Source organism: Pterocles gutturalis, unplaced genomic scaffold, assembly GCF_000699245.1.
Source record: "Pterocles gutturalis isolate BGI_N339 unplaced genomic scaffold, ASM69924v1 scaffold6216, whole genome shotgun sequence".
Classification (NCBI taxonomy): domain Eukaryota; kingdom Metazoa; phylum Chordata; class Aves; order Pterocliformes; family Pteroclidae; genus Pterocles; species Pterocles gutturalis.
In genome coordinates, this window is record NW_010105351.1 from 9,476 (window position 1) to 31,942 (window position 22,467).

Below are 22,467 nucleotides of genomic sequence, written 5' to 3' on the forward strand. Positions count from 1 at the left end.
AAACTACCTTGTGTTCAAGTAATTTTTTGATCACAGGAGAATTTAGCCCTCAAAGTGCATCTAATCAACCACTAAACACTTGCATCATTAAAAGTCACCCTATCCATTTTGCAGGCGTTCTGTCAGCTTGTTCTAGACCAAGAGGGGTGCGCTTTCCATAACGTTAAAAGCCTCAAACAACTGAAGTGTAAATAGCAATGCCATAAGCCAATTAAGATGAAAGCTGTGATACTCTCTGGTAGGGTTTCATCACTTTAATATTAAATATCTTTTTTTACTTAGGCATAGATCAAGAAGTGTTAATGCAGAATCCTTAAAAGAAGTTGAGCATTATCTGGAAATAACAGACCTGCTATTTGCACTTTCATGCTCAATTAATATCACTGCTTCAAATATCCAATTTTTTTTCTTCAGAGCTGCAGATTTTAAAGTTGTTAGGGAAAGTCAGGATGGGTATATACTGCATGTTAAAATTTGAGTGTACTTTTATAGGACAGAAGGAGTTTTTCTTACCTATATATTTGTACAAAATCATGTTGTTAAGTTTTTAAAAGGGACTACAAGAATAGTTTTAAGTGTGTTTCTTTTATTGTAACCACAGATATTTTCCTCTGCTGTTTGATAATTAGCTGAAACAATCTGTCACCAAACACCACAATATGGATTTATTACATTATAAACAATCTCTGAGATTTGAATGTACAGTAAACCCTTTTGTCAGGCATTGCCTTCAGGAACTTTACTGGAGTCAGCCTTCATTAGAAGAAACACATTTATACTGGAATGCCATTGGAAAAAAAAAAAATCAGGAAGAAAGTCTCACTTGCACTGATGCTGGCTGTGGTACCCTTGTTTTGGGAGCGCTTACCGTGCTGTAAAGCAATTGCATCATTGGAAAGCCAATGTATAGATATGACCTAAAATGGGAATCTTAATCCCCTGCTTCTCATATGATAGATACTGATACAGATTTTTAAGGCAAATGTTGGATTCTATGTGGAATACTTTCTGGCTTGTAAGCCAATGACTCACACCCATTTGCGCAGTGACACAGAAAAAAGAAATAGAGGTAGGACAGAGAATTATTTCCTCCCTCTGTAGAGTTCCAAGTCACCAGACCCTGGGCCATGCTGGTCTTATACTTTGGCTTGGATGATACAAAAATGCTGCATTTTCTTGTTTTGACTACCAAAACACACTTTGGCCTGGTTATCCCAGTGTGTGGCTCTGCTCTGGAGTTGTTTTATTCCATGCACAGCAGGGATACGGTGCTATTCTGAGTGAATATTCTGGTGCATCCATGGGTGCCAGTGCACACATTTCTATAGCAAGTCTAGGGCACCACTGAAGGTGGCCTCTACCATGTTCATATGTTTTGTTCTAAATGTTTCATCCTCTGAAAAGATTGACCTGCTTGTCAAACCAAAATTGAGCAACAACCTGCCTTTCTGTACTCTGCACTAGCGAAGTGCAGCTCCAGCTCCTGCACCAGCACCTTGCTGGCAAGCTGTTCTCTCTGCAGCTGCCTCAAGAAGTTGAACTTCTCCCACCTGGTAGTAGTTACCATCAGCAACTAAACTCAGGTGTGAATCCTTAGCCCCCTAAAGTAGCGTCACTGCCAGCACACCTTTTAACTTCATGAAGCCCAGAATTTAAACCATGCCCTGTTCAACTATAGTGCTTGTCAGCCTGCGGTTAGTAGACCATAAGTGATTTGAGGCTGTAGTAAACAATATTTTTAACCTTTTTACACTAGTCCTTTGCATCCAAAAAAGTGTGTGTGTGTGTGTGGGGGGGTGCTAAACACAAGTAGGTTCCCATTCAGAGACTAACATAACTCTTGTTTGGTTGCAAGTGAAACCTTCTGTGACTTGCTCTAGCCTAGCAACAGATCTTTGTTGTGTGAGTGGTCCTCTGGTTTAAAAGCTTTGAAACACTGATTTGCCAGCTGCTCAGTGCCCTGAAACCGCTGTCCAGGGATGCACCGTGGCCTTCACTGGGGGCTTCCCTGAAGGGCTGAGATGAGTGGAAGTTGCTGAGTGTTGCACAGGGTCTGCTTCGCTCTGTCAGAGGGAGGAACCAAAGTCTCGGCTGTAGACCCAAATGAACTTGTTGAGCATCTGTGAACAAGCAGCAGTAAAGGACTGTTTTGTTTTGTTTTAACTTTTATCTTATTATTAGACTGGTTTCATGCCCAAAATTTCAGAAGGTACCATCTCAGAAGTGCACTAGTTAGTGCTTTGGACTAATTAGTGTCCTCAGGGAGCCATTTACATGCAAGGAGGAAGAGAGGACAACAGGGATTTCCTGATCTGTCAAAGTCCAGTTGCTTGAGATTGTGGGAAACCACATCACATAAATTTACTAACCTCAGCATATAACTACTCAGTTCTGCATGTCCCCCCTCAACATTATGCTTAACACATACCTCCAAGCACAGAGGAGATCCTTCATCTCACCTAACAGCCTGATTTTGCCCTGTGCCTGGTGGAGAAGGAAGACAATTGTAGTCATTTAAGGCTTTTAATGTTATGTGCCTGTTTTTCAGCTTCTGTTATTGCAACTCTTTCCTCCTTTGCCTGACCGAACTCTCCACAAGTGAACCAGCTTTTAGGATATATTTTTTGTTCTGACCTATCGTGAACTTCAGCCTGGATTTGCCATACCACACTCCCGTCTGTGCTTAGCATTTTGAGAAACATTTATTGCTTTACAGAGACTTTTAAGATTATTTTTTTTTGAGTGAATGGAAGATATTGCATCAGTCTGGTTTGAAGCTATTTTATGTATTGCTTCTCTCCAGCTGACTGAATGCCCTTTCCCTTCCCCCTCCTCCTTTACGTGGCAGCACATGGAAAGATGATTGATGGAGTGTCACCAGTGCGTTGTCAAAGGCTGGAGTAGATTAATGGGCAAGAAACACCAGCCTGTTCCCCTTCATGTGCAATTGTTTGAAGGAGGGCTCATATTTTAACAGAAATGACATCATGCTTCTCTGGATTCCCCCAATCAGGAATTGAAGGATGGGGTTCGTATCTGAGATTGAAAGGTGCCAGCCACAAAGAGCCAGTATGTTACTTGGGACAACTGCCTGCCTTCCGCTTGACCACCAGCACTCGCCCTGAGCCGTTTCAGTCAGGCTGCTGTCCTCTTGACCCGTGTGGATTTGCACCACCAGTTAACAGTTTCACCTCTATTTCTTTGTATTTGCAGACACAACTAGTTATGGCATAGGTCAGATGGCCAGAAGATCTCTGATCTGTACTTGGCTTTTCCACCTGGGTGACACTGGCCAGTTTGCCTGTGCTGCAAGGAATGACCAGGTATGACCCAGAGCAGCTCAGATCCTTTGAAAAGGCTTTTTTTGGTGGTTGGCCTCGGGCACAAATTCAGTCTAGATCTGTGCTTTAATTCCCCAGCTGCAAAACAGGGATAGCGATACGGTAATTTCCAAACATTGCATTTGCTGTTAATTGTTTCCTAGCAGAAATGCTAGGAATGCAGTTTATAAGAGAAATTAATCAAAGACTAGCCTGAGTCCTGGCCGGGGAAAAATAATCAGACCCAGAGTATGATTGTTTTCTGCATTTTCTTGAAGGTAGACGTTGCCAGCATTTCATAATCAGCTATTCTGGTCCAAACAGATACTTCAGCATTGTTATTTGTAGTCCCCAGTAGTAGCTTCCATTAAAAGGTTTGAATGTGGCAAGAATTATGTCTTTCACACCAGCCTATCTGTGCCTCCCAGAAGCATACACCTGGCTATCATAAACCCCTCTTCCAAGGGCTCGATGGAGCCCATTTTTCTGATTATCCAGGGAACAGCTGTTCTTCCAAGCTTATTCTCTTTTCAGTGGTTCTGATCTCCAGCCTGTGTCCAACCAGCTAAAAGGTGCGTTTAAATGCCTCTTAAAGCAGGTGCATTTTCTTTTTGTATGTAGCTAGAAATCAGAGCTACTGTTCATTTTCTTGTAATATTTTAAGAAGCAAAATAATAAAGAAATCTGTACTTCTTACCAGGCTGGTAAGAAGTGATTACTTGTGGTTTGCTGGTCCAGTCCAGTTCACTGTTTGCTTTTCTCTCATCACTAAGATCTGTGCTTCATGCAGATGTAGACGTCTTCTTTGACAGAGACTTGTGACAGGTGATGTTTAGTTAAAAGAGATCACTGAACATAACTATTCCCGTGTTCTATGTTCTCAAGAGTTCATATCTGGAGAATATTCAGAGGTTGGGTTTTTTCTGGAGGAAGACAAATGTGAGTTTGTGTCTGTTCTGGGTGTCTCTAGGAGACACATCCTGTGGTTTTACATTTACAAACCTTTGCATTGTTTTTAGGGAGTATGATATACCCCCTGACATTTGACTCTAATTGAGAGAACTGATATTCTCTTTGTTTACCTGGCATTTTGGTAGTTTCCTTTTTGGTTTTGTGACAGTTTGGTTTCAGCTCACAATTGTTGTGGCCAATACACGGCAAATTGTCTTTTTGTTCTCTGCAGCCATTTCCAGAAGACAGTATCTGCCTTTGTAAGGCAGGTTACATGTAGATTTCGTATTTGTTACCCCAGTGAATTCTTCCTAGACTGGATACTGGAAGGAAAGAGAGGAAAAAAGAAGCTCTTACTAATACGTGCCCATGCTTGATACTGGCAGAACTTTCACAGTTTGTAGGCTTGGCACATTTTGCAGCCAGGCCAGGGTCTCTTTGAGTCATGACATGTGGGCCATGAACAGCCTCATCTTCTATGCTAACTAAAGCCTCCATGGCTGGGAAAGTTCTTGTTCTTTGGCAATTCTTATTAAGTTGTTCTCCAAGAAAATGAGGCTTCAGGGAGGACTTTTACTAAGCACCTTACAGGTGTTACTGTGCACTGACTTAATGTACAGTTTATGTACCTCCCCTTTCTCTTCTTTTACTGGAACAGCAGTGGGTTGGATATTTGGAACTTTCTTTTCTTGAAAAAATACCAAAAAAAAAAAAAAATTGTGTAGCCATTAATGATCTGTTATTGTGTCTGGGAGCCACTGTGCTGCAGGACTTCGCTCTAATGGTGCTTTCACAAGAAAGAACTAATTTGACTAACTTTATTAATTCCAGTTTGTTTTAAGTTTGCTCATTAGTAATTTAACGCAAGATGCTTCAGCTGAAGAGGCCATGTCAGGACAAGGAAGAGCAGAGGGAAAGTGCCAGGAATCATTAGTGTTTATTAACCACTGCACTCATCAATCTTCACTGAGAGCACAGCCCATTCGTTCTGGACTGGTGGACTGAGATACAGAAATATCGTTAACAGTGGAAAATGCTTCTTTTCAGGTCAGTCCAGAATGGACAGGCATTCAGACAACACCCCCACTCCCCTCACCAAATATTATCAGCCTTTAAGCTGGTCTCCTCACGATGCAGCCTGAACTGACAGAGCTCAGCAGCCTTGTGGAAGGAAGAAGTCCTGCCCCTAGCCAGCCATAGTCTCAATTAACAAATACATTATTTTCATCCCCAGTAAACATTACTGAAAGGTTAAGTGTTGTTACAAAGGGGTTTTTTAATTGCTTTTCAAATTATTAAATGATTAAATACTTGTGTGCTTTGCTGGATCAGGCGCTTGTGCTGGCAACTTGTACATCTCACAGCAATTCTTGAAACAGTACGATGGAAGGGCTTCTTGGTTTCTGTTTAGATAAAGAGTTTAATAACCGTTTTCAGCAACTGCAAGGCATTGAGATGGTGACTCAAAGCTTTGACCTGTGAATTGGGGCTGAATGAACGTTGCCAAAAGGTCGGAGGATGGAAGAGTACTACATTTGCCAGGTTTCTAATGAGAAATATGACCCCTGCCCAGACCACTTGTGGTCATTAAGGATTGCATTTCACTTTGAGATGCGTTTTCTTGCGTCCTACCCAAATTGCAACTTGAGTAGTTACATTCTGTTCACTAAAATATCCCTGCGGTTTAATTGGAGAAGTTATGTTTCCCTTCCCCTCTTAAAAGCTTTGTTGTATAATGTTGTGGTGCTGTCATAGTGTGTGTTGTATAATCTATAGAGGACACCTACCCACCCACCGTGAAAGTCTCTGAAGTTGCTAGCTGTCTACAGTAACAAATAGAATTAGGGGGAAAAGGGCATCCTGGGAACCCAGTTCAGCATTGTGTCCCCATTTGAGTCTCTTGCCACCCTTGCAAAGCACGTGACAAGCACTGTCACGCTGCAGAGGCAGCATTTTTGGTTTTTTACTTTGCATATGTGTAAATGACCACACAAGGCAAAGCATGGTCTGGTCCCAGACATAAGGTCTTTCACAATGAGCATGTCAGGCTCACTATTATGATGGCACAGCCTGGAAACAAGCAATAATTTTAAAACATGGCATGGATATTCAGACAGATGGTGTGTGTCGTGACTTTTTGTGGATAAGATTTAGGTATTTTATGGGGAAAGGGTTTTATTGGATGACATTCAGTGATAGAGGGGATGGAAAGAGATTGCAGTTTAATTAAAATTCTAATCCCAAGTTTGACAATTTTTCTTGCCAGGTCAGCAGCCTGCATGTTCTGTTTGTGATTCCTGTGAATTAAATGGGCTGACAGTCGTCAGCTTCTTCAGAAATGCCTGTAAATCCAGCTAAAAATTAGCAAGCATCAATATGTTTCAAAGCAGCTTTGAGTAGGGATATGTCACGCAGCAGTTTTCCATCAATGTACATACAGGAGCCTTTCATAAGCACCAGTTTAGTCCACTGCAGCCAGTGCTAAAATAAAAACTAAAAACCCCTTCTTCTGTAGCAGGAGGTCGTGTTTACTGTCTTGTGCTGCTGAAATCTCACTGGCGTGTTCCTGTTTTCCAGGTAGTTAAACAGCGTTGCCACAAGGGTAGTACTCATCTTTCACCAGCCATGAGGCTTCCTCTGCTTTGTGCCTCCATGATGTTAATGAGTCTGTCCCAGTGCCGAGCTGTCAGCTTCCCTGAAGATGAGGACCCTATTAACGTTGTTGACTACCACTGTAAGTAATCTCACAGCAAATGGTGCTAACCACTAGGGAAAAAGTTTTAATGTTTTGGGTTTTTTTAATCTTGAGAAGTTAAAAAAAAAAAAGTCTGTTTCCTTTCAAATTGAAATGTGTTGGCTTTGTATCTTTAATAGAACACTTAATCATTTTCTTAAAAAAGCAATCAGAAATACAGCAATAACTTCAGGAAAAAGAACATTTGCTGACATTAGCCATCTTTTTCTCATTTATATTCAAGACATTACTCAAGGAATTTAGTTTAAACCCTTCTACACCTAGTATATACAGCTAATCAATGCAATATATTGATTCTTTAGTTCTATAATCCTGAGTGATGGTGTAGCCCATTTTTACTTGCAGATTCAAGGCAATATCCAGTATTTAGAGGACGCCCTTCGGGCAATGAATCTCAGCACAGACTGGACTTCCAACTGATGCTGAAAATTCGAGACACACTTTATATTGCTGGCAGGTAATTTTCCTTCACTCAGTTCATTAGATTAAAATTCTTTTCTCTTCTGGTTTTGCATTTATGTGTAAAATTCATTTAGAAGAATCTTCAGAATATGATAAAAATTAGAATTGGAGAAGGACTTTCCAGAGAAATACACCGTATCTATGGCCAGCGCATGAAAATTGGATTTGAAGGCTGCAGTTACTGTAGCTATACTAAAACCAATATGATAAAATACTCTTTTCCCTCTTTTATATTACTGACCTGATAAAAACCTCTCCTGATGATTTTAAACTTGAACTGACACATCAGGGATGTAGGAAGTGAGGATAACACGCCTGAATATCTACAGTCTGGATTAGTCTTCAGCAGAATGAAAAGACAGAGATGGATAGCTGGACGCTGTAGGGGCTATCTAAGGACCACACCAGTAAAAATCAAACCCACCCCATGTTGCCCATGATAAACCTTCTCTGATTTGTGTTAAACACAGAAAATCCATAATCTAAAAATAGATTTAGCTTATCAAAAATAAGGGAAATTAATTAATGAATTTACTTGTGTCTTTTTACTCTTTGCAAACAGGGACCAAGTTTACACTGTAAACTTAAATGAAGCTCCAAAATCGGAAGTTACTCCAAGCAAGGTGAGTAGATACAGGAGCTGGCACGGGAGAGGTATTTTCTCTGGGTTTAATTTTTTTAAGATTTTTTTGTGGAAAGGAAATCAAATGTTCTTTTCTGGTTTGATTGAACAGAAATTAACATGGAGGTCAAGGCAGCAGGACAGAGAGAATTGTGCTATGAAAGGCAAACATAAAGTAAGTTTAGCACCTACATTATAGAAAAACACTAATATTTATTATATATGTGAAGTTTGTGATTAATACATCTTACTCTCTTTTCAGGATGAATGCCATAACTTCATTAAAGTCTTTGTTCCCAGAAATGATGAGATGGTGTTTGTCTGTGGAACAAATGCATTTAACCCTATGTGCAGATACTATCGGGTAAGAATATTGAAAATGTCATTGATCTGTTGCCAGTTTTGCTTGCACTAATTGTGGCATAGCAAATACATCCTGTGTGACTGGAGAGTGCTTCAAGGTGAAATAAAAACAGACAGAAGCCAATGTGCTGAATTAAGTTTTCTGTAAAGACAATGTTATGCTTTTGCGCCAGTGTACGAAATAGAAATGACCCTATCACCCACTTATTTTTTTCTCCTCTAGCTGAATACCTTAGAGTATGATGGGGAGGAAATTAGTGGTTTGGCAAGATGCCCATTTGATGCCAGACAAACCAATGTCGCCCTCTTTGCTGGTAAGAACTTTTGCTTGTAATGAGTCTAAATGATTAATGACACCAAAGGAGCCAGAGAGCTTTTAAAGCAAGCACAGGAAAGCTGAAGGTGTCATGGTGCCCCTGCTCTTAAATTTTTTAAAGGGCCTCCAAAGGATTAGAAGCTGACCTGTTAATAAATAGGTTACAGCAATTTGGGGAAGAGTGTCAGGAAAGAAATGGGGAAAAATACAGGCTAGTCAGAATTCTGTACATTATTAAAGGCTCTTAATACCATGTTTTCAACTTCCGTTTTAGATGGAAAATTGTATTCGGCAACAGTAGCAGATTTCCTGGCAAGTGATGCTGTTATTTATCGCAGCATGGGGGATGGATCTGCCCTAAGAACAATAAAGTATGATTCCAAATGGATAAAAGGTAATTTGGGGGAGTATTTTCCCATACACATGTCAAATGTAATTTCAGTGGCACAGAGGGTCCAGTAATTCACAGCCAGCATGCTTACACATACGCTCCAATGTCAGCATACATGTGGTTTTCAATACAGTATGGTTACAATAAGAAAGCTGTTTAATACAAATAAAGCAAAATTTTTCTTAAATGCATCAATGACTGAATCTGCAGTAGCAAAATACCTCAGCTGAAATGCAGTTCCTCTGAGGCCTTTCTGCAGTCCGTTAGCCAACACTGAAGGCTTCAAGTTCATTTAAGCTTCAGTGCACCCATGTTTGGACATCCTGAAGGGTCCGGAAGCCTGGAGCTCATGTTAGCTGGTACGAAGCTGTGGAGAAGAAGCCACCAAGTCCCGCAGTGTAGTCAGTGTTGTGTGCTGATCGAGTACTTCAAAGAAGTAACCCTCTCCTTGCTCTTTCTTACAGAACCACACTTCCTCCATGCCATAGAATACGGGAACTACGTTTATTTCTTCTTCCGAGAAATTGCGGTAGAGCACAATAATTTAGGCAAGGTAGGTATCATCACAATGAGCTGTCATGTCATAGCAGAATGAGATCATCCTAAAACAGGATCAGTAACAAGCACAGTTTGCAGTATGAAGTAGGGACTAGTACAAAGTTTGTACAGTTTTCCCATCATTGTAAGTTACAGAGGGAGGAAAAAAGAGAAATAGAACAGTGCATTCTTCATCCAAAAAAGTTGTTTCTGTCCTCTGTTCCTTGCTGTTAGGTGAGCTGACTGCAGGTATCTTTTAATATTGCTGTTGCTTTAGTGTTCCTGTTGCCTTAACACTTGTGGCAAGTAATGGAAAATCTGAGGGGTTTTTTTATGCTTATTAAAGAAACAAAAGAAAACAACACAAAAGAAGAGTTTAAAAGAAGTTTCTCTAATGTCCCTGGATAGTGAATAATTCAGTCATGCCAGTACAGAGTATAATACTCATGCCTCACTGTGGAAGGATATTCTATAATAAATTATTAAATCCTTTACACATGGTTAATTAAAGTCTTTAAATCTCACTAACAATATGATTTTGAAGGGAAAATAAGGATGGGAACAAGCTGCAGAGTTGCATTTGCCTGGTGATACATTAAGATGCCCATGCACTATGAGCTAAACACCATTTGCTTTCATCCTCTCTGTGCAGATAAATGGCAGCTTCCTGTTAACAAAATTATCTTTGGTGTTTTAACAGCTCAGAAACAAGCACTGTTTTCCTTGCATCTCTCAAACCTTTCTCTCGCCTTTTTTTTTTCTTTCTTTTTTTTTTTTTTTTTTTCCTTCACAGGCTGTGTATTCACGTGTGGCACGCATATGCAAAAATGACATGGGGGGGTCCCAGAGAGTCCTGGAAAAACATTGGACATCCTTTCTGAAAGCTCGGCTCAACTGCTCAGTTCCTGGGGATTCATTCTTCTACTTTGATGTTCTGCAGTCTATCACAGACATAATAGAAATCAATGGAGTCCCCACCGTTGTCGGCGTATTCACCACCCAGCTTAACAGGTGAGAGATGAGCAACCTTACATCAAAGGTAGTTCTCTGGTTCTGTCTTACACTGAGATTGGTGCCATTGTAGTCTGAGTTCTTGCAACTATTTTTCTAATTTTACAGCATCCCTGGTTCAATTTCAGCATGGATGACATTGAGAAAGTCTTCAAAGGCAGATTTAAAGAACAAAAGACTCCTGATTCTGTTTGGACAGCTGTACCTGAAGACAAAGTACCAAAGCCAAGGTAAAAGGTTCTTACTCATGATGCCATAATGTTGTCCTTGTAAAGAGCGACCTGAAATCAGCTGCACTCTTGAGCATCTTGTCGGGTAAAAACCAAAGCAGAACTTTTCTCTTCAGCCGTAAAGATGCTCATTAGCAGGCTGCCTTCTCTCATTAACAAAAATACCAAGAGGAAAACAATGTTGTTCTCCTTTCAGACCTGGCTGCTGTGCAAAACACGGCCTAGCAGAGGCTTACAAAACCTCCATTGATTTCCCAGACGAAACACTCTCCTTCATCAAATCTCATCCTTTGATGGATTCAGCTGTTCCCTCAGTCATTGAGGAGCCCTGGTTTACCAAAACACGTGTCAGGTATGACACCGTTCAAAAATAATGCTTGTGAAAAGGAAAACAAGAAAATGTGCTGTTAATGACACGCCTTTTGGTCTCGGTAGATACAGATTGACAGCGATCGCTGTAGACCACGCTGCTGGACCCTACCAGAACTACACAGTCATATTTGTTGGCTCCGAAGCGGGAGTAGTACTTAAAATCTTGGCAAAGACCGGGCCTTTTTCTTTGAATGACAGTGTTTTACTGGAAGAGATTGAAGCATATAATCATGCAAAGTAAGTATTACCAGAACACCTAAGCTCTCTATTTAATCCTTTGTACCTAGCTAAAAAAATAATGGTGAACGAAACCCAACTTATTATCACCAACGTCACCACTTGTTTGTCATTTCACGGTGTTCCTCATGTTCAATAACTTGAAAATATTTGGTCACTTGCCATTTTGCATGGGTTGAGTGAACAACCTAATTCCACTTTAGTGACGTCAGTGAAACAGTCTACTTCTTCCACAAATAGATAACTTCTTCCTGAATATGAAACGTCAGAACTATCTGCTGCTGTTAAAAAGAAATGATGTGAGCTTTTCTTGAGGTTTTCTCAAGAGTGACCAATAATGTATAAACTACATCTAATGATTTTAAACTTGTTTGTTCTGGCGCAAAGAATTTGGGAATGGAAGCGTTCCAATTAGACTCTAGAGCCATCTAATACAGGACTCCTGTTCTGCTCTGTCAAGATATTTATGCCGACTGAGAGAACAAAGAAAATGGATTTGGATTTTTTTCCTACATAGTTCAGCGAAACTGTCACCTAGCTGTAAATAAGAGCCAGAAGCTGGCATTTGATAACCCGTAGGTTTGTTTAGAAATCACTCAGCAAAGACTAGTAAGTTACTTTTATATATGTAAAAGTCTCTTCTCAGTATCTACACAGACAATAAATAAAATGTTTGCAGTGTAAGCACTGCAGAAAGTGCTACAGTTACTAAAATAATGGCCTCCGATTATTTTTACTGAACAGGTGTAATGGTGAGAGCGAGGAGGACAGAAGAGTCATTTCCCTTCAGCTGGACAGAGACCACCATGCTCTGTTCGTGGCATTCTCCAGCTGCGTCATTAGAATTCCTCTGAGTCGGTGTGAGCGTCACGGATCATGTAAAAAGTATGGCCCCATTCCTGAACCTCCCCTTTAAAGGAAGGGCACCAACATCTCTTGGGAAGGAAGTAAAAAATGCATTGTTTTGGGGATTTTTTCTCTTTCAAGGGCATGTATTGCTTCACGGGACCCGTACTGTGGCTGGTTGGACCATGAAGCATGTGGAAGAGTGACACCAGGCATGCTGTAAGTACCACTCTGCAAAACAGCCCAGCATCTCTACACATGCTTTATAGACCTCATGAGCTCATATCCTCTGCCTGTTCCCTTGCACTCAATTAATAAATCTCCATTTTTTTAGGGATGGTTTTTCAGTGTACTGGCTATGTGAGAGAACAGAATGCTAAAGTCTGACCTAATTCTGCAATCTCTAGGTGAAGACTTGGTTTCAGTGGGAGTTTTACATGAGTGTGGGAGGACAAGCAGACCTGTAGGAAGAGCAGTTGGAAGCAGGAAGGCAAGAAATTGCTGCCTGCAAACCTGAGCAGCTCAGAGAGGACAGTACACAGTATCCCTTCCCAGGCGTGCTCACGGCCAGGGCACAGTGAATTGCAAATATGAAAGCACAGGATTCACAGTGGGAAAAGAGTAAGATTTTGCCTCCATGCTGGAGCTGGGAGGATATACATGCATACCAAAGGCATTTTGTACAAATCCAGTCTGTAATACACAGTGCATTAGCAGCTGTATCTTAAAAAGAGGCCTTTGTAGCAGGCCAGCGCAAACTTTAACTAGTATAATTGGACAGTTGTATCTAAAACCAAGAGCATGCCCAATGTGTAGAAGACATGATGAAGCTGCTGAAAAAAGGGTTGGTTTTGTTTGTTTGTTTGTTTTCCTGATTCCTGGCATAAGCACATATATAGAGTTTTAAAGCCTGGTTACAACTAACTTGTGCATTCTGTAAAACAATTTTTTGGGCCATACTCTAGCTCTTGTATATGTTTCCATTTGCTGCTTCCAGAAAAAAGAAAAAAAATCACAATTTGTTTCCCTACTAATACTGTTAATTGCAGGTTCTCTTTGTTTGTTTCATACAACCACAGCACTGGAGGATATGTACAAGATGTCGAATACGGCAACACGGCGCAGCTTGGGGACTGCCACGGTAAGCCATAGTCATTGCTGCTCGTTTATTCTGTCTCAGCAGTAGTCTGTGGCCACACCTCACTATGGATGTTAAATTTATGATGAGCTTTTCAGTAACATGATGAACACATCACCTGGTTTTACTGTGAATGTTCACAAAGCTGAGCTTTTCAGTCCTGGGTGGCAGAGTTTTGTCTTTCCTTCACCAGTTTACAGCTATTTGGGGTCTACAGCAAAGTATTGAAGAATTTAATTTTTTGTAACCAGTAATATTTTAGTTTTTATTTTCCATTACTCAGGTTTGAGATCTTTTGCTTTCTTTTTGTTACTTTTTACTGATTACTTGTTCCTTTAATTCTTTTAGAAATTTTGCCTACTACAGCTACACCAGATTACAAAATATTTGGCGACCCAACATCTGGTTAGTTTTTTTTAATTTTTTTGAATTGATGACCTTTACTTTCCTTCAGTTCAGCATTTTCAGCCCTTTTTTCCTTCCTTTTGCACAGTTGGCAATCCTCCATTTTTGTGCTTTTACTCATGTTCCCACTGATGGTAAAGATAGTCGGACTCTTCTCACTCAGCACTTCACCCTGTGTAGCCGCATGTTAACAGCTCATTATTTATTGAGACATCTTTTATTAAAGAGCCTGATTAACATAGATGACATCTTCACTGCACGAAAGTCCACTGAGCTTTACTCTTTATCCCCAGCCATGCATTTGTGAATGCCCCTATTGGTCATCTCTAGTAGATGAATGGCAGAATTTCATCATCTTCCTCCTTACCTCTCCTTTCCTCTTTACCTTCTTTCCCAGCAAGCTTTTTGCACAAATACACATTTTCTAAAATGTGTATTTCTATATTTTTGAAATGTTTTAAGTAATTTGTGCTATTGGAAAGAAACATCACAAACTGTGTAGCTGAATGAGGACTTGTGTAGACAACGGTGGCTTAGAAAAAACTTCATGCATTGTTGACAGCTGGATTTTCACATCCTTTTCTCCCTCAGTGATGTTTCTAATAGTGTTTTCACTGTCAGCCCCTGGTGTTCAGGAAGACAGGACCCAGTGCTCCTCTGTTGAACTCAAAAGCAGAACCTATGTTGACTTCAACAGGAGCAAGACCAAGCCCTTATGTTCCAGTCTTTGCTCCCAGAACTTGGGTCTCTGCTTTCAAACCAAGGGTCCCTTTCTGACTGACAAATATGAAATAATTTATGTGTTCAACCTGTAAGAGTGCAACAAGAACCTTATTTTGTGTTTTGTTTTCTGATGATATTTGCACTTCTGGAACTTGACAAGAAGTAATGTTTGAGACAAATGTTTTCCAGATATATTTACCCATAGTGTAAGTTAGAGACTCAAGAAAGCAAAACAAAACAAATCTTTGTTACATGGAAATGCTACCTTGCTCACGAGTGTTTATCAACTGAATTTTCAAAGTCATACTTTAGGACACAGATACAACTGAACCTTATTTTCAAGTCCTGAATGAGTGTGCTTTTGAAGGACATTTCTCAGTCAGCAGATCTTTTGAGCCATAGACATTTATGCCTAAAGCTACTGGGACAGTGAACACAAAATACTTGAGTGTGCAAAGTATACTTTAGCTTGTAAGCACAATTTGATGTGTTTCCTCCTCATGTGCATTTTCATGTAGGCTGTGGTGGTTCTATCCAGCAAATGTACTACAGAGGAGCCAGAATCTATACAAGATTGTTCCTTCCTTAGGAACCATTACAAAATAGAGGTTAAGAACACTCCTTTCATCCCCACCTGTAGACATGGCTCGTGCAGCAGTTCCTGGTACACCATAATAGCACTAGGGGAGCTGATCGGGTTTCTCAGCCGTAACCTGTCATGAGTGTGGATCTTTCCAAGTAACTTCTTCTTTGTTTTGAAGATGTTTAAAAGGCAGCCAACTATGTTGTCTCCAGTGAAGAATATAGCAATTAAGTAGAATAAGAAGTTGTGCTTTTTCACTTCCACCAGTTGCTTACTTTAACTTTTGCACTGCTTTCATGTTTGACTTCTCTGGCTTTTTTGGCTAGCAGCTGCTGATGTTTTAAAGTTGTTGGGTTTTTTTTGTACTTAAAGTTTTGAACCAATTGATTGTAATCAGCCCTCTGTACTTCTGCAGAGTGTAGGGGTCCGTCACACATTGCTTTGACATGTAACTCCCATTAAATACTGTCTCCAGCTATAGCTTAGATGTGCCATGAAACAGTGAGGAAAGCCTGACTGTAATACACATTAATAAAAATCTGTTTGCCACCACAGACATGGAGTTCTCCTCAGCTTCCATTACCACAATGGCAAGTATCCCAGTTATATCACCTAAAGTGATTGGTTCCTGGAAACCTAAAGTGACTGGCTCTCGGAAATTTATAGTTCAAGATGACCCAAACACTTCTGATTATTCTGATCCATTATCAGGTGTCCCAAAGGGTAAGGCCTTACCAGGGAATACATTGCAGCTGAATGGAAACCTGATAGTCTCAGCATTGTCTAAGGCTTAAATGTAACAGCCGTGATTGTTGGGCTATATTTTTACACCCATTTCCTGTGAATATGCAGACAGTGCAATCATGTTCTTCATACCTGCTTATCCGCTGTACAAAGTGCTGCTTAGAGCCTATAATGGGAAACACAGATAATAAGCTCAGTCTTTTATTCCTGGGGTACTCCAAAGCTCCCATTAAAATCAGTGGGAGTTCTGGATGCATTAAAAAAATTACATTCAAGACTTATCTGCACCTCTGGTGGTTGTTTTCAAAGCAGTCTAGTTTGGATAAGGCCGTTAGTCCTCATGACTAGTTGCTACAAGAGCATAGTTTTTTTTGTATTTATTTGGTTTGTGGGTGGGGGTCTTTTGGGGGGGTGGTGGGGCAAACAGCAAACAGAGCACAGCTCCAGGAGAGATCCATGTGCTGCCTGCATGCAGCATGTTTCTGAAGAACATGGGTCAGACCTGAGTAAGGATGTGCTGCATTTTTATTCTCTGGATATGAGCATCTAGATATAGATGATCTCAGTCCATAGAGAGACACACAGGTTTTAAGCCAAGCACAAAAAGAAACATATTCTGCATGTAACTCATCTTTCAGCTAAGTGACCCTTTGATTAGGCTTTTATGGCAACAAAAGCTTTGATTCAGTAGGACTATTGCAGTCAACCAAAGAATCAAGAAGCTTACAATCCCATAACCAAAACTTACTGCAAGTCTTCATCAATACACAGAATAGCCAGGTGACAGACATGTTTGCACAATTCTGTATTTACTGAAAATCTCACCAGCCAAAAACCATTTGTGTTTTATTACCATTCATCAAAACATATCAGGTTTCCTATCAGCCATTATGGCAGTGCATTTGTCATTTTAATTTGCTGCAGTTATTTTCTGTTTTGCTTTAAGTTTTTGTTATCATTTGTTCTGGGTTCTGAATCACATTTTGTGTCATAGCTATTAGTGAACTTTACTCATGTTTTGTTTCTTCTGCACAGTGCCATTAAAACTTGTAACCCTGGACATATTAACAATGTTCAAAGAAAGGCCTTGCCTCTAACAAAAATGAATCTGTTCCTTCCCTCTTGCTCTTTCATTTTAACATGGAATAGTTAACAGAATTACTTTCATTAAAAACTAATATTGTCTTAGCTGCAAGATGTCTGTGGTTGCTTTAAAATTCTCAAAAAACAAAGGGAGCTTGTTAATACACAAATAAAAAACTAATCCAATTTCAACTTCTTGGTCTAAACTAAAAGTTTTATAAATTTTAATGTTCTCTAATAACTTAACCTTGCGAGTTGGTTTTATTTAATGTTATGCAAGTATTACATTCATTATTGACTAAAAAAAAAATTAGTGCTTTAACAGAATGACATAATCTTGAAATTCAAAAATAGTACATTTAAGTAATGCAAGGTATGCCACTCCAAAGCTAGCAACCTACGGATCTATTAGTTTACAAGTTTTGCACCGTATCACATTAATGTGGTTATAACAATGCAGTATGTACATTATACAGTTTTATGCAACATTTGCATAACTTTGTCTCTCTTTTCATATTGATTTATGAGTTGGGCAGAAAATTGAGAGAAATCCAACCATGAGTTATTAATTGCTGTGTGGCCCAGTAGCACCTTCTAACCTCAATTTTCCAGCAGAAATTATTAATGTTATTAACATATAAGCTCCTATTTATGAGCATTGAAGGAAATTTGGGGACAGGCTAAATCAAACGCAATATGAGGAGAGCAGCTTTGACAAGCATTCCTCATTATCAAAGAAAATGGAAAGCCTTCATTTAGACTGATCAGGGCTCACACAGTCATTTTTATTTATAAAATTATTTGCATTCACCAGTGCTGCAGGATGCAACGGAGTTGCACTAACACTAGCCACAGAGCACTTACTTACAAACACTTTAAATAGACACTTGCCGGAGGGAGGTTATCTTCTTCTGTAATGTGTCAGTATGCATTACGTGTAGATTTATGATATGGTGCATGTCTTTTGCAGGTGTAAGGTGGGAAGTACAATCAGGAGAGTCCAACCAAATGGTACATATGAATGTCCTAATCACTTGTGTCTTTGCTGCTTTTGTCCTGGGAGCCTTTATTGCGGGAGTGGCCGTTTACTGTTACCGGGATATATTTGTACGGAAATCCAGAAAAATACACAAAGATGCAGAATCAGCTCAGTCCTGTACTGACTCCAGTGGCAGCTTTGCTAAACTGAATGGGCTGTTTGATAGTCCCGTGAAGGAATATCAACAAAACATTGATTCACCCAAACTTTACACAAACCTGTTGACTAGCAGAAAGGAGTTGCCACCGAATGGTGACACAAAGTCCATGATAATGGATCACAGGGGCCAGCCTCCAGAATTAGCTGCGCTTCCAACCCCTGAATCTACACCAGTTCTTCAACAAAAGACTCTGCAGGCTATGAAGAGTCAGTCGGACAAAGCGCATAGTAACCTCAATGCTTCACGAAAGGAAACCCCACTGAAAAGCCCTCAGTTTTTTCCTTCCAGTCCGCCACCCCACTCTCCTCTCAGTCATGGACATATTCCTAGTGCTATTGTTCTTCCGAATGCTACTCATGATTACAATACATCTTTCTCAAATTCTAATGCACACAAGGCAGACAAAAAGATGCAGCATATTGATCATCCGCTTACAAAACCATCCAGCAAAAGAGACCACAGGAGATCTGTTGATTCCAGGAACACCCTGAATGATTTTTTGAAACACTTAAATGAAACTGCTAGTAATCCCAAAGCAATTATGGGAGATATCCAAGTGGCCCACCAGACTTTAATGCTGGATCCAATGGGAAATGTGTCTGAGATCCCACCTAAGGTTCCCAACAGGGAAGCATCTTTATATTCTCCTCCATCAACTCTTCCAAGAAACAGCCCCACAAAACGAGTGGACGTTCCCACCACTCCTGCAGTACCAATGACCTCTTTGGAAAGGCAGAGAGGTTATCACAAAAATTCTTCACAAAGGCATTCAATATCTGCCCTTCCTAAAAACTTAAACTCACCAAATGGTGTTTTGTTATCCAGACAGCCAAGTATTAATCGTGGGGGGTACATGCCTCCAGCAACAGGCACAAAGATGGACTACATCCAAGGGACGCCTGTCAGCGTTCACCTCCAGCCTTCCTTGTCCAGGCAAAGCAGTTACACGAGCAATGGCACCCTTCCTCGTACAGGAATAAAGAGGACACCCTCCTTAAAACCTGACGTGCCACCAAAACCCTCATTTGTTCCTCAGACAACTTCAGTCAGACCACTGAACAAGTACAGTTACTAGGACATGTCTGTGCTAAAAATGAGTGTGGCATTGACCTGTACAGGTTGTGAGATGATGTTGTGGTAGACACACAAGACAGAGACTTGCTTGTTAAAGAGAACAAAGTGGCCAAAGAAACTGTCTTTACTTCAGCAACATCTGTGTCTTGCCACGTGTAGCTATAGCAAGACTTCGTGTACTTGCTAAGAGCAAACACAAAAAACAAAGGAAAGTGCTGGTCATTACATTTCTTTTGTTTGGAGCTAAGGAGACATGTAGCACAATGGGGTGGGGGCTACTTTACTGTTCTAAATAGCTAAAAAAAAAAAAAGTTATTGGGGAAAAAAAATCAGTAAGCAAATACTTGAAAAATGGGTTCCATTTTAGACTGCCGTTAAGCGTGGTCCTTCCCATTAAATGTGAACATTTTAATATGTATGCATTCACCTTGCCTCTTGCACAAATGTCAGAAAATGGTAATGTCTCAATGCCTATCTGGGTTAATAATCACTTTGCTGGAATTCAGTCTCTGGCCCAACTGTAGCATCATTTTTTTTTTCTCTCCATGTGTGGCATTTTGTGCCACAGATAAAGCTGTGCGTGTGTGTGGATGTGCGTGTGTTCTGTACACACTAGGATGTACTTAGATTCCCATTGCATCTTTTATGCTGTGGAATTGTTTACATTGAGCATGACTGAACAAACAGATGACTCTGCCTTCTGCAGCCCGCTGGGTTCAGTTTGGAGACAGCTAAGGATGAACTGCATATCTCTGCCGGCCTTCTGAATGATAACAACGCCTTGATGGAATAGTCACCCTGTGAAAGAGCGCAGATGTGTTTAATTCTTCATAACTCTGTTACGCTGCTATTGATTCAGAGCTGTGCATTTCAAATCTAGTGTTTTGGGCTGGAACGGGGGCGTTACTGTGTTTCCACAGTGCCTCCATCCAATACCTGGCCACTGTGAACTTGAGCCCCTGTACTTCTCATTGAGGGCAGCTAATAATCAATTTACTTGGCAAAGGCCTGTGTAACTAGAGAAGGTTACGTTTTTGTTGCATTTAATAATGCCCTACACGCTGATAGACTCTTGTCAATAAAAAAGAAGAAACATCAATTGGCCTGGCAGAAGCAGTCTGTGAAAAACTCAACAGTAGTGCAATTAATTTGTTTTTGTTGTGTAATGTAAGGGGTTTTTTTCCAAAGTCATGCAGGTAATGACAATATTCTGTAAATATTATGTGTGAGTTTACCTGAATCTGTGCATTTTGTGCCTTATTCATGCAAATGATAAAAGTACTAAAAAAAAAAAATAAATCTGTCAAGTGTTCTCACTATAGCACATATCTCCCGAGTGCCAGTTGTAAAACCTCTCAACAGCACCCAAAAAGAAAAAAGATAAAAAGCAAGAATAATTAATGGTAACTAAAGGCAGCCTACAATCCAAGAAGACAGCAGCATTAAATCACCTTACCATGATAAACATTCCACTCCAGCTCTCTGAAGGATCAAACAGTTATAATGTGAAATCAAATGAGGTTTCTAGGGTAATGGAACACCTGCTAAAGTTGTGTAAGCTATTTAGTAGGTTTTACAGTATCCACTTGCAGCTGATGTTCACCACAGATGGCTATTCTAGCTTGCAGACTACACACTACCACACTGTTTATTGAACATAACTATAGAAATAACCATGGCAGAGGAATATTCATGAATTAGCGGGACAAATAACTGCAATGGGTTTCAGAGACGGTGGAGATTTATATTATGTGTTCAAAGGGTAGAAAAGGTTAGTCACTGAAAACTGGATCTCTGTTACAGAACAAAGAATAAAGGATAGAAGTAGTCATTTTTTCTTGTAAGGCTGTAAGGGACATTTATTTCCTGAGACCTCTGGATCCAAAAATCAATGCTCTCTCTTCCTAAACACTTCTGTCTTGCAACTAAAACACTACAGATTAATAACTATTAAAAATGTACTCAGTTGTCAAAAGACACAAACTGATCCGAATTCACTTCACAAATATTAATTAATACAGACTTGTGTGAAACCGAAAGATAAATGTATGTGAACCCTGATAACCTCCTGTAACATTGTGCTGCCTTGTAGATGGTAATGTGAGTTCTCTCAGTATTTATGTTGAAATTTCTAACATTCAACCTAGTCCTTATTCTGTTAATTTAATAATAAGAGATGCTTTATCCATTTGTGCAAAGGTAAACGCAGATTGTATCTTTTTTAATGGTACGGCATAAAAAAAAGTAACCCTTAAATGAAGCTGCTCTATACTATAGAGTACTTTAACATGTATAGATATCTTGTAAACTTGTATTGTGGATGTGTAAATAATACGTTCTTTGGGTTTTTAACACCGCATGTAAAGTCAAAATAAAATATTCCAATGTACTGAGTGTCTAATTTCATTATTAGTGAAGCTAGTTTTAGGTGCATTGTTGTTGGGATTACAATAGCGGAAAGACTTTGCTTGCCTTTAATAGCTCTGTGAGGAAGCACGGAGACATCTTCTCATCAGCTGTAAAGGGAGCTTGCAGAAGCAGATGGTGACGCACACAGGTGTCTTCCATTTTCATTGCAGCCGCATGTTGACATCAATGTTCTTGAGGAAGAGTGTCTGTAAATGGCTTTTAGCCCCTGAGTTAAATATAAAATGTCAAAGTAACTGGCGTGCAATGCGAGAGTGTAGTACAGAGTCAGGGTTGCCCACATGGTGGGCAAGATGCACCACCAAGATGCACTGAATTTGAAAATATGTAATATAAGCCCTTAGGAAGCCTTTACTGCAGCTTCATCCAGGTTTCACCTGGGCTCTGGTTCCTGCAAACCCTTCTTTTTAAGGTTAGAAAAATGCCAATTTTGTGCAAAGACAGTACAGTTTTGAAAGAAGATAGTGTGTTCCTTCTAAAATGTAGGCTACAAAAAGATAGAGATCATTTCTGGCAAAATTAATTGCAGACCCTATATGGCAGGACATTCCTAAATACCTACTAATGCTTAATAATTGAAGTTCACCTTTCAGGCAGACAGTAAAGCCCAACAGCAATATACATGGTGTATATTTCGTATGTGCCAACATCACACGTAATTTTAAAATAATCAGGGTA

The 22,467-nt window shown here is 40.0% G+C and overlaps 1 protein-coding gene across 1 annotated transcript; it reads left to right on the plus strand.

The window, feature by feature from the left end:
- The first annotated feature begins 6,896 nt into the window (after window positions 1-6,896).
- On the plus strand, window positions 6,897-21,745 carry LOC104471863 (semaphorin-6D-like). The gene is given in 19 exon segments (XM_010087356.1): window positions 6,897-7,005; window positions 7,372-7,483; window positions 8,051-8,111; window positions 8,223-8,285; window positions 8,373-8,474; window positions 8,697-8,787; window positions 9,064-9,183; window positions 9,645-9,733; window positions 10,511-10,728; window positions 10,837-10,847; window positions 10,850-10,958; window positions 11,155-11,310; window positions 11,394-11,567; window positions 12,312-12,452; window positions 12,555-12,632; window positions 13,493-13,554; window positions 13,900-13,956; window positions 15,818-15,985; window positions 18,060-21,745. Coding segments are annotated over 19 exon segments (3,225 nt in total). The 3' UTR covers window positions 19,364-21,745.
- The last annotated feature ends 722 nt before the right edge of the window (window positions 21,746-22,467 follow it).